Below are 12834 nucleotides of genomic sequence, written 5' to 3' on the forward strand. Positions count from 1 at the left end.
CACTCATGGGCGAATTTTATCCGTCTGAGCGATGTCTTGGGCGTATATATATGTGAACTTGGCTTCTCTAGCATAAAAACCCGTTACTCTAAGCATTAGGTCATAGACGCATCCTCAAAAGGCTGGAGACTATCCTTACAATTTTCCGCGATCGAGCCAGCGAGTTGAGACGCCTGGCGAGATTCCACGCTAACGGTTTCCCGTCGGTCTCATCTCATACGCCATCGAGATGCAGCGCTTGCGTCATCACTGGCAGCACTCTTCTCTACAACACCGTTGTGACAAAACATGGCGATTATAGGCAGGAAACAGCGCTGTAAGTCGGGAGAATAGACACTGGCTGGTTGTTAGTCAGTGCAGTGGTCTGTATTCTTTCGTTTCGTCCCGTCTTATAGATGATTTTCCGCAGCGACGCACGGGTACGGCCATGTTTGATCACGTGATCCTAACTGGCATTCGGCTAGCGAAGCGGCCGTGGCCGTACCACACAAGCTCGTTGCAGCAGGGCGTAAGCAAGTCACATGCTTGCGCAGCAAAATGTAGTTCGATATTTAATCGCATAAAAGTTGACCAGGTTAAGACATCTGCGTTTGTTTGGCACCTACTACGCCACAGCGATAAGTGACCTGTTTATTCTACTTCGCATTTGCGGCTTATGCCTTTAATTTTTGTATGAGCAACCGCCAGTAGCTGTGGTTACAAGCCAACATGGCTGCACCCATGCAGACGTGACCGCCCGCTTCGATTCAAACTCGCGCTTACTATTTGCCTACCGTCCTGGCAGCAATAAATAAATGGTGAAATCGGTTATCGCTTTGTGTCATCCCCGCTGGGGAGAAAGCATCAGGTATGCTTTGTCATTATTATTGAGATCAGCTGTGTTTATTTATCCACGCCTGCTAGGCCTTTTGTCCGAGGGTTTGAGAATAGGTCTTGGAAACACTGCAAAATACCGACGAATACATTGCTCTCGCAGCTTCAGGACGCAAATATAAAGCAAATAGAAGCGTAGAGCACCAAGTCGGGCTAGTTGGTTAAGATTCATTATGACGACTAAAACTGCGCTAAAAAGACAAAGACAAAGACGAGTCCTGGTTCCTGCGCGAGTCCTGTTTTTCCTCGTCTTTGTCTTTGTCTTTTTAGCGCAGTTTTAGTCGTCATACTAGAAGCGTAGGTTTCCAACTTACGGGCCACACAGCGCCCGACGACGACGTGATAAATTCGAGGCAGTGGGAAACCGCGTCCACAGTCACCGCAATGTTGACTTTTTTCCGGCGCTGCCGTGTGCTCGCTTTTACTTGCCCAACATTTGCGCGCAGACGACGCGGCGCGGATTGAGACATATTGAGCAGCGCTGCCAAAGCCACATTCTGGGACCGAAAGGCCATGGTGCCCGTGGCGCCATCTGATTTTAATCGAAAAAAGTAGCTGCGGAAAATCGTCTATGTATTTTAGGGGTCGAGCGCTGTTTCCTGCATATAATCATGAACCAACCAGCCCAAATGCGTACTCTTCTGCAAAGCATTGTGAGCCACGGCGCTGTATCTTCTACCCACAGTACTCCGGGATCGACCCACTCTGCTATGACCCTGTCTGCCTAAAGTGGGCTGATCTTAGCGATGGTGCAACACTGAACTACACCTTACTAGTGAGACGGACCAAGCATACGCGCCATACCAGAAAGCCAGGGAGTTTTTTATGAAAGGAATCATGATGTTGATTACGTGACTACTTTGCACTGATGACATTCAAGTATTATTTGTAGGTTTACGGCATAGTTGCGCAGAGAACAAGCCGACAGCTAGCTCATTCTGGGGGGGGGGGGGGTGTCAGATGGGGATCACAAACCGTTTGCGCACGCCGTTCAGCAAACGAGGCTTAACACTCGCGCTATCAGTGCGCGCATGCTTTGCAAGCGAGTCACGTGTAACTGTGGCGCGCGCACACGCGCCGGCGACTGAAGCGCGCAAGAATGCGTCGAAACCCTAACGGCGCATGTGTGAGCATCAGCGAAAAAAAATTGATATCTTGGCTGTGACTAGGCAAAGGAACGCTTCGTGTTTTGGTACATAAGACTGATATACTGAAAACAAATGAGGGACTGCCTAATCAGAGCAACCAATTTAAGAAAAGTCATGTTGCTCATTTTACAATCGCAGGAACTGGTAACGCGCAGAAATCTAAAACCAATGTAAGAAGGAAGATCCCTCATCGATCTTGCCAAACCGGCACCAGAAGGCTAGGGTAGAACCGTAAGACTAATGCAGGCAACGAATCGTGAATGCACATGCAGCGTGTTTTTCTTGATATACTTCTCTTTAGATGAACATACAAAATGAACAACCGTTCAACAGTTGCAGTCAGGTAATGTTGCAGTTATAGCAATGCATATTTACCTACAGCGTCTAGCTTCTAACTGTCATATTCCTCTAAGTTTGCCATCATGTAGATATATCTCACATGCTCTATACGTTTAGCTATGGCTAATCCTATTCAAACTAAAGAAATTTTTTTTATATTGTCTGTGCAGTACGACATCCGGAGTCGCATGTGTAATTGCCGTTGACATTTTGACGCACTGCAAAGCGTCTGTATCGTAGTTATAACACATGAAACGAGCGCAACGCTATCCTATATTGCTTTACAAGTTAGCTTAAAGTGCATGCTATGACCAGTCGTAGAGCTCCGTAGCTCAGTGGTAGAGCATCGGACACGTTATTCGAAGGTCGTAGGTTTGGTCCCTGCCGGCGGCAAGTTATCTTTTCGTCCACTTTACTTTCTTCACATTTATATTCGAAATACTACAGATAACACCCCCTTTACTTTCCTTGGCGTTATTGTCTGTTAGTTCTCATTAATGCTATGACCACTAGTCACTCTGCCACTCCAGCTTCAACTTTTCATGGGCGAACTGGTGTTAGCTCATGATAAGTTGATCGGTCGGAGGCATCTGGTCGAATGTAACCTTTAAGCCTTAATATTAATTTTTTAACGAGCCAGAAACACATTCAAACTTGGACTGCCAATGGAAATCGCAACGTCCAACGTATTGGGTTTATCCCCGATTTCAAAACGAAGTAATGATAAATTGCGCTGCACAGGTGTCAACGCAAAGTTTGTCCACTTTTCTTCTACCTACCCCCCCCCCCCTCCGCCCCCGCTATCGTGCTTCCAAACTGTGTAGATAAGTTTGTATTTTCTAGAGTCGCATATTTTCCGATGTTCAGTCAACCCGGTCAGCACACGCAGTGTTATTATACGTCTAAACTTCTCAACGCCACAAAACACCCACACACGCGGTTTGCGGGACACCTTTGCGTTCTAGAATTGGGGTCTCATGGCGATCTTCTCGATAGTTCAACATTACAGCCTTCGTCCGTTAACTCTTCTTTCCCACTGATGAAACTCACTGATGAGCTGGAAGCCGAGTGCTGTATACGTCACAAGTTCCGTCAAACTGCGCATTCCGAAATTACAGAGTCTTAGTACTGGAGAGTAGAGTTACTGTTTACCTAAAGGGGGTAGCATATACAGTAACTCTACTGGAAAATAGAGTTACTAAGGTAGCTTATACAGTAACTCTACTGGAGAAGATCCCAGTGCGCCGCGTAGCGGCGGAGGGGCGAAACCGAACAAAATGGCGAAACGTTACCTGGCATAAATTTACAGGTGAACGAAACAGGACGAATACTTAGGATAGAGGCTTTTTGAAAGTTAGCGATCACTGACGCAAGAGACGTCATCTAAGTGAGTTCGGAAGTTGCAGGCTAAAAGTGAAACTATGGGCACTCGCACAGTTTCAATGATTCCATGCTAACGGTAAACAGTTCTATTGAGCCTATTATCCGAGTCTAGAGCAGCGCTTATGGAAAGTAACAAAGTTATTTGCTGTCATACACTGCCAGCGTCTGCCTTAACTTTTTCTCCAAAGCAAAAAAAGAAGTAACAAAAGAACAGACTGTCTCAACATTTCACGTTCCAACCAAAGCAAAAAAAGAAGTAACAAAAGAACAGACTGTCTCAACATTTCACGTTCCAACCCTTCACACCGAGCGATTGAAGTTCTTATTCGACGACTCCCTGATTTCGACCGCCGTTTCACCAGTACACCGAGGCACTTCACATATCTTACCGTTGTCATGGTGTAAAGGCGACGTCGGGTGTAAAACTCCGGACACAGAATGGCGTGCGAACTCCGAGGCTCCGTGCGCGAACGTTCACGAAAGTATGACCACCGGAGGTGCGAGCACGATACGTTATAACGTTTCCCTCGTTAGTCACCTCTCATTGCCCTTTCCTCCACTTTTCGAGCTCCCCCCTCCTCCGTTTCTGAGGTGGCGGTGCGTTCTTCATTGTCTTAGCATGTCGTGACGTGGGCGCGTGAAATCAGCCATTGTTTTACAGTGGTGGCGTACAGCTCCGGCTAGTGCCACCGCCCTCGGCTTGGTCGCTTTTCCTTTTGTTCTTTTTGTCACTTCGCCTCGATTGAAGGTACCAAATGTGGGCTATGGTCGGAGTGATTCCCTCGCTTTTCTCACTGTGTCTTTTTTTTTTCTCTTTTTCTCTCTTCTGAAAAACAACTCGAGCTGATAAACGCTGAAATGCGTGAAGCTTAATGAAAATAAAGAAAGAAATCGGTGTCATTTGCCCGCCTCGGTCATACGTGCTTGTTTGCACCATCAGGTTTTTCCGCGTTGCAACCTGCGCGCATTTTCGTGCATATGCGTATATGATACGCGCAGCTCTCCTTTATCTGGCTTGATGGAAGCTCACCGTGTGCGTGCGTGTAGACTTGTGCGCGAAACAAAGAAAAAGATATCTCCTGAAATGATGTCACGCATATGAAACGAGGTTGAACAACCCGCGTCTTGAAGGCGGCGCGCTTTTTCTCTGTCTGGCTCACGATATGCCACCCTATAAAGGGCACATTATAAAGGGCACATTAATGTTCTTTAATGAGTACTTTTGAGAAGCGAGCACCTTTATGGGGACGCATCGTCGCGCCAACATGATCTCGGAGTGAAAGAAAGAAAAAAAAAATGTCGCATTTTTGTGGCAGAAACCCAGCCACTATAGGGAAAGTAGGAGACTTCAATAAGTGGCACTTACGGTTCACCGTGTGGCGACACTATGCATCAAAGTGCGAATGAGTGCGACCAGTTGAGTAAGAGAGGTAACAAACGACAAAGAAAGAAGCCCTGCTTTCCTCATGAATGTATACGCTGAGCGTTGAGCAATACCTCCGTCTTTCGAGGCGCTTATCACTATGCCTTGGCTGGAACATAGTTCTTTTCGCCCAGAAAACCGTGCGCCATGGTTCATTATACGTATGCAACGTAGCATATCATCACTTGGCGTTTCCTGGATCAACGCCATTAATTTCCTTGGAAGGTGTTGAGCAATATTTCTAGACGCGGGAACGCATAGATTGAGAGCGAGGGTTGTTGTTAGCACATAACCATTCTTATCGATGGTTATGTGAATGAGATCAGCGCATAGCTGTTACGTTTCAGAGAGTACATGCCACAGGTCAGTGAACCCACGTGGGCTGAGGAAGTCCCACTAAGTCAGAATTTTAGTAAATCTGAAGCTGCAGCGAATTTTTCTGAGCTCTATGCGATGTGACTGAGTACGATTGAGCTGAGTTTGCGAGTGCATGAGTCCGACTTCGAGTCGACATTCAGGAGGATGGGTGGAGAGCTGGTACATGCGGTAATCTGACTGAGCTCAATACATATTATGACGCGACTGCAATTGTTTTCTAGTTCAGCAGAGCACATGCGATGTTGAGTCCTCATCCGAAGAAATTTCCCTCTGTATCCACGAGTGCGCCTGATGTGGTCTGAACGACAAGATATAAATACCGCACTGATGTACACACTACGTTTTATTTATAAAACAGAAATAATGGAATACTGAAGCAGGAAAAAATGACAAACAAAGCTTAATATACTTGACAAGAAATAAGTCGTTACTAACATTGTAGACAGTATTTAAGGTTATTTTTTCCGTAGCAAAAGGAAAAGCCTATCTAAGAGCTAAGAAAAGCACCCAATGTACGTACACGCCTTGAATTAGTGTCTTGAGGTTTGTATTACACAAACTCATGAAGCGCTGCATCGTAATTGAGTACTTACCGCGCCCTGGTAACTCACTAACCATTTTGTCTATAGTCTCAGCCTGCCGGATAGACGTCAACAGTTGGTGATAAAGACGCTATGCCAGAGCTCCTGGCACTTCCCGGTAAACGACTTAACACGCAATTATTCAAATTATATAATACTTTACGGTACTTAATAATGCGCGCCCATCTCCACCCACACGCTCGAACCACAAATGTTGATACCCTCAGCGAGCAACTGTTACGTGCCATTGGTGACGCTAATGGGCGCGTATTAGAAATATAGCCAATGTGCCTTCATTAAATTATACATAGCATATCCGTATGCAGGTATTATGACTCTACTATGCGTTCGTCTTGCGCATTCTTCTTGTGTACGTTTATGAATTTGCCCCTCCTTCTAACGCTTCTTAGAATTTATGCACACAAATATATTAGCCCTTATACTAGGTCTACACCTAATATTAGGTGTAGACGTATGCAGCAGCGCCGCTATAACCATTACGTTACATCGAGTTCAAGCAGAGCATACACAATCCTTAACGCAGTTCCGGGAAGTGCTCAACTTTGTCGTTCGTGTTAAAGATAACCAAGGCGTCCACAACTGTCTATAGTTATGAACGTACGGCGACTTTTTTTTTTTCTTTTTCGTAGACAAAAGAATTGGTTTCATTCAACGTTCTGTATCTCGGTGGAGGGAGAAAAGAAACGAGGGGGGAGGGGGGTTCTCTGTAGAAGCCTACGAAGTTGGTTGTTCACCACACACTGATTGGATAGGGCTGCATAGCCTGTGATGTCGGTGGGCGCTGGTTCACCGATTCTCGAACTATATCCAATCAAAGCAAAGACAGGGGGAGAAATTGACAGTAGAACGAACGTCATTCCTTCCTGCCCCCCCCCCCCCACACTCCCCCCACCCCCGTCTCCCTCTCCCCTCATATTTCATAACTCACGGTGATGACCTGTTCTCGTTGGGCATGGCAGAATTACTGCGAAACTCTCCATGCACACAACGTTGTTCCCGTCCGGTGCAGAATTGTCGGCTGTTGCCTCCGAGATATTTTGCAGACGCCACCGAAGTACTCGCGTCGGCACAAACACTCTGTCTGCGTGGCATCTACACGAAACCGCACGCATATTTCCGAGCACAAAAGCTGTGTGACTGTCCAGTGTCTCCAGCTCCGAAGTGCGCGTTGCTACAGATGCTTACCTACGATCCCCATGTGACTACAGAAGGCGACGACGCGTTTTCTCTGCTTTGAAGGGAGGATTACATTGCGGGGGAATACTTTCAATGACTACGACGTACAGCGTAAGCAGCATACGGTCTAATAAAACCCAGTTTTAAAGCTATTAACTGCTGTCACAGAAAAATAGTATAGACGATTTTACCTTCGGCACATGGGCACCGCCACCTTGGGCAGTTAAACGAATGTGCTTTCTTTTTATTCTTGTATGTGTAGTGGCGTGCAATTGACAAACTCATGAAACATCGAATGCACCAACGCAACCGTTTTAATAGTCTACAAACGGTTGGTGTCAAAAGCAAGTTCTCACTGAATATGAAAAGAAAAACACTTGCAGTGGTCGGCCTCGCGCAAGCGTGTAGCGGCGTAACTTATTTTATCATCCTCACGGTGATAACTGACCAAATGTGTACTGCAACCTTCGATAAGAAACTAAGACTTAGCCGCGAAGGCAGTCCATATAGCAGCTGCAAAACGAAAGGAAAAAGAACAACGCCATGACGCGGTTTTCCGTTTCCACGAAGACTATATGCGAAGACGTGCTGCGGAGACTAACAGCGATAGCGAAGTGCTGCTTTACACACGACACATGTCCTGCAAGCTCGTAACCGTCGTGTCACGCTATACACCGCTTTGTGTGTGTGTGTGTGTGTGCGTGTGTGTAAGGAACACCGTGGTGAATAGAAGAACGCAGCATCGCCTTTATTTTGTACGCACTGTCCGCCCTGTAACGTGACGTCACGTCTCCGTGGTTCCAGGTCAACGGGAGCGTAAGCTTCGAAGGCAAGGCGCAATGGCGAGAAGGCTTTACATTCCTCTTCAAGCCATTCATTAGACATTTACTTGCAACTTTTTGAGGAACGTTCTGACTGAAAACCGCCATTTTATAGCACATCAACTCTTCGAAAAAAAAAAATCGTTGTCGAAATCTTTGGGTCGCATCGAAAGCTGTTTATTTACAGCGAAACTCCGTACGGCTAAGCGAAACCAAAATCCGTCCGTCCCATGTGCCACAGAAATCGGGCAAGTCCCACTGCACAACGCTGGTCCACTGAAAATGAAGAAGTCGTCCGCGTGCAGAAACGTACGTGCCACAGAATTTGGGCGAATCCCACTATTCACCACTGGTCGACTAAAAATGAAGGGAAGATACGGGCTGCAAACACTAATTAAAATTTTTTATGTAAACGTGACCAATAACTGAGAAATACTTTGATGAACCGTTTGGGTTAGCCCAGTGGTAAACGCCGGGGCCGTACGTTTCAGCGCGCGCTGGTGAACCCTTTGTACGGAGTGCTTGGGCAGTTAGTTCTTGCTTATGAAAAAAGCCGGCAGATCCCACGCATTGTGGGAATCGATGCAATGCGAAGCAGCCAGCAAAGAGCTGCATACATCGTCTTGTATGTCATTGAGGAAAATGCGTGTCATGATTTTCATGTTAACTCGTGTTATTTTTGTTCGTCACACAGTCACGTCGCAAGATACCAATTTCGGTGTATATCAAGCTAGCGAAACGGCCGCCAGCGCACCATGAGCGTGGTACGTAAGTCATGCTGTACATGACATGCGTGTCATGATTTTCATGTTAATTCGTGTGTTATTTATGTTCGTCACACAGTCACGTCACGGAATACCAATTTCGGGGTAGATCAAGCTAGCGAACCGGCCGCCAGCGCACCATGAGCGTGGCACGTAAGTCATGCTGTACATGACATGCGTGTCATGATTTTCATGTTAACTCGTGTCATTTATGTTCGTCACACAGTCACGTCACAAGATACCAATTTTGATGTATATCAAGCTAGCGAAACGGCCGCCAGCGCACCATGAGCGTGGCATGTAAATCATGCTGTACATGACATGCATGTCATGATTTTCATGTTATGACTTGTCATTTATGTTCGTCATACAGTCATGTTACACCATACCAATTTTGGTGTACATTCGATTAACCAAGCGACCAGGAGAGCACAAAATCGTAGGCGGATAGATAGATAGATAGATAGATAGATAGATAGATAGATAGATAGATAGATAGATAGATAGATAGATAGATAGATAGATAGATAGATAGATAGATAGATAGATAGATAGATAGATAGATAGATAGATAGATAGATACGCTCAAAGTCGCAGAAGTTCGCTAAGAAATGCTTCGCATTTGAAAGGCTTATATCAAAGTACAATTAGCGTTCGATTCACTCGGCTCACGCTCAGGGAACAACACGCGACACCGTTCAGCGGCTCGGTGCAGAATATGAAAGCGCGAGCAACCGGGTTCCCAAAGTATTTGCGTGCTGAACTCTGCGCAGGATTGCCTCTCGTTGCTTTCGGCCGCGCTTTCTGGGCAAATTTCCCAGAAGTGTTGCCGGCATCTGGCTACAGCGGACAAGGGGGGAGGCAGGCCGGGTGAATCAACTAACACCGAGAAACGCTCGCTCGAGCTATCATCCTATTGTACTCGTGTCGCCCTTGAATTTCGAGGGCCTGGTCCGGAATTGCCCCGTCCGTTATACGTACACTTCTCGCGGCCAACGTCCGTCATGCGCAGCTGAATTAAAAATGTCCGACCGCGTTGGGCCAACGAAATGAAAACAGAGAGAAAACAATCACGTAAGTACATATATACGCACTTAAACGGACACACTCGCCTCGACACTCGTAGAAATTGCCCTTCTCGTGCAACTCGGGCTATCATTGTTTATGCGTTTTCAGAAAGGCCGTGAGAATCGGTCCAATGAGAGGGAGGCTCGCACGCGCATGTCGCCTTTTTTTTTTTCTACGTGGATGTCCGGCACGTGCAGAGGCCACGACGCGGCTTATTTCCGCCTCCTCTCCCTCAACTTTCTTCCTGCTCTTTGTATTTGCATCTTCTTAGGGCAAATATTAAACGCGAGATAAGCAAATAGCGCTCTTCTCGCCGAGGCTCGTTTGTCTACTGAACGCAATTTGTCTTTTCGAGGAGGCGGGAAATGAAAGAACACTGTTCCTCTACTCCGCTGGCGCTGCCACCCTTGTCATCTGAGGGAGGTGCCGGCCAATTTTCAACAGCGAGCGAAAATTGCGCGCCCCCCCTTCCGCCAGCCCTCCCCCCCCCCCCCCCAACGCCTGTTCCATCGCGACATTGTTCCGTTACGCCGTTAATTTAGCGTGCGCGACGTCGTAAGTGTTAATCAAACAGGGGCTGCTGTCGTAATTACGCTGCTAATAAGTGCTTTTTATCAGATGGAGAGCCTCGCGCATACGCTACAAATGAGATTGGAAAATTAATAAAATGAACAAGTATTAGAGCGGCAATTAGATGCGATTAACTTTGAAGAAATGTTTCCAAAGGGAAGCTTATTTCCTCAATTTAAACCAGAATGGCGACAACGATGCAGCGGAATATTGAATACATTAAGATTGAATCAAACGGCTAATCAACCGTACAAATTGCACCACTCCATTAAACCACTGGTATTGGAAAAACGGGCGTTAAAATGACTGCCGCATATCAAGGCGTCATTTCAATGACTTCAATGTTGCATTTTCAGCTGGGCGCTTATAAAGTACAGCAATATGAACTAAGCGAGGAAGTAACTGCAGGTGGGCAGAACATTCCTTCATTCTTGTTTTGGAAGCTGCACTGAGGTTCTTACTTCTCTCTCTCTTTTTTGCTTCCTGTGACGCGTACTTAAGTTAGATCAGCAGAAGTGAGGCTTTGCACAAGCCTTCCGCCTTGTTGCTACAGTTACGGTGCTTGGCTGCTGACCCGAAGGTCGCGGGTCCGATCCCGGCCGCGGCGGTCGCATTTCGATGACGGCGAAATGCGAGAGGCCCGTGTATGGTGCGATGCATGTGCACGTTAAAGAGCATCAGATAGTCAAAATTTCCAGCTTGCCTCATAATCATGTGATTTTGCCACGTAAAACCCCAGATATTATTATTGTTCAAGCCACAGGTCGAGAGGAAGGCATCTATAGCTTCTGCTGTCTGTTCCTTCGCGGGATTGCCCCGTTATAGTAAAAAGAGATAATTTCTGGGGTGTTGGCTGCTGCACTGCAAATAAAGATGTCATCCACATACTGTGCGATGCTGACGCCGGGGAGCAAAATTATACTAATATGGGTGAGTGGTACACATAAACAGTACCATGGCTTGACGCGCCTCTTGCTGTACTCCCTTCCCGAAAAAACACGAACACCTCTAGGCCTTTCCAGGGCACACTTGTAAAGTTGGCGTCATTGAAGATTTCACTTAATGCGTATGGTAATCTGTCTCTCGAGGTTTCTCAGCAGACACATCAAATTCGTTTACGAGACGTCCTTCGCGGGAAGAACCAGTGTATGAATCGCACTTCAGTGCTGTATTGGGAACCCAAGCTCAAGTTTGGGCGCGACGCTCGCGCGTCTGAGCTATGCGTTACTGGGAGCAGACGCTGCCCGCGAAGGCGGTTTGTCGCCGGATTTGCCAGCGGTGGCGGCGGCAAGGGCACGTGCGCGCATGCGCTCCTCATTCGGCCCAGAGCACCTCTAATCAACAATAGTTACATTGTGACGCACCACAGATGCAATACGAGAGCTCTGCGCGTGCGCGGAAGCGGGGGTGGCAGTGTTGTGGCCGTGGATGCCCCCAGTTGCGATAAGAGCAGTGGCGCCGCTCGACGTTGCTTCTGAAGCCTATAGTCTATCTTTGGACAACTGTAGAAAGCATATCAGTGAACCCCCCCTCCCATCAGTCACATTTATCTCTAATCCGGAACCCCATTCTCTCGGATGGCTCTGCAACTCATCGGCCCTCCTTGTGTGCATTCATTTCAGAAGTGCACATGTCCTACCTTTACTACCCATGCAGCGACGCCCCATCGTTCATTACCGCCGAAAGCCAGGCCACGCAACCCAACCACAGGTATTTGCAAGCTATGCTTAATGAGAACACCTCGCGCATGCTCAAAAGTATCGTTCTTCTAACTCTATTTCCCCGCGCATGCGCGGGTTCCAGTGATGGCGCAACTGATGTACTTTTCATAATGTATATGACGTACTACTACGAAAACGGCGCGACACAAACCGAAAAGACTTTCATGACACGAACACAAGCGCCGTATATGATGTACTTTCTCATTTCTTTTTCCGTTCGATACGAAAGGAGAGAAATGAAAAGTACATCATTAATGAAACATTTTGATTTGTAACTATTCCCACACCAGCTTTGCGCAAAAAGGACTGAGCTCATAACTCGTGGCAGGGCGTGTCATCATGGTGAGAACTGCGGTAGCAGACGACGCTATCATCAGAGGGTGGTTTTGCGCTTTCGTTGATCTCACCGCGTCTCTTCACTGTATACATGTATACAGTGCTCACCAGAGGTGCGGTTGATGTCGCGCGTTCATCACACTTCCGACACGGTCGTCGCACGTCTGCAGAGGCAAATAAAAATGAAAACTGTCATATGATGCATTTTCTAAACTCATTGGGGCACGCTGAC

At 47.0% G+C, this 12834-nt stretch overlaps 1 protein-coding gene across 1 annotated transcript in view; it reads right to left on the minus strand.

The window, feature by feature from the left end:
- The window catches only part of LOC119394602 (stearoyl-CoA desaturase 5), a 37244-nt gene extending 32944 nt beyond the window's left edge, over window positions 1-4300 (minus strand). Inside the window, exon 1 of the mRNA XM_037661924.2 lies at window positions 4133-4300. Coding sequence (XP_037517852.1) covers window positions 4133-4141 — 9 coding nt within the window. The 5' untranslated portion in view covers window positions 4142-4300. The remainder of the gene's footprint in view (window positions 1-4132) is intronic.
- Between the last annotated feature and the right edge of the window lie 8534 nt (window positions 4301-12834).

This window comes from Rhipicephalus sanguineus, chromosome 1 (genome assembly GCF_013339695.2).
Source record: "Rhipicephalus sanguineus isolate Rsan-2018 chromosome 1, BIME_Rsan_1.4, whole genome shotgun sequence".
Taxonomy (NCBI): Eukaryota; Metazoa; Arthropoda; class Arachnida; order Ixodida; family Ixodidae; genus Rhipicephalus; species Rhipicephalus sanguineus.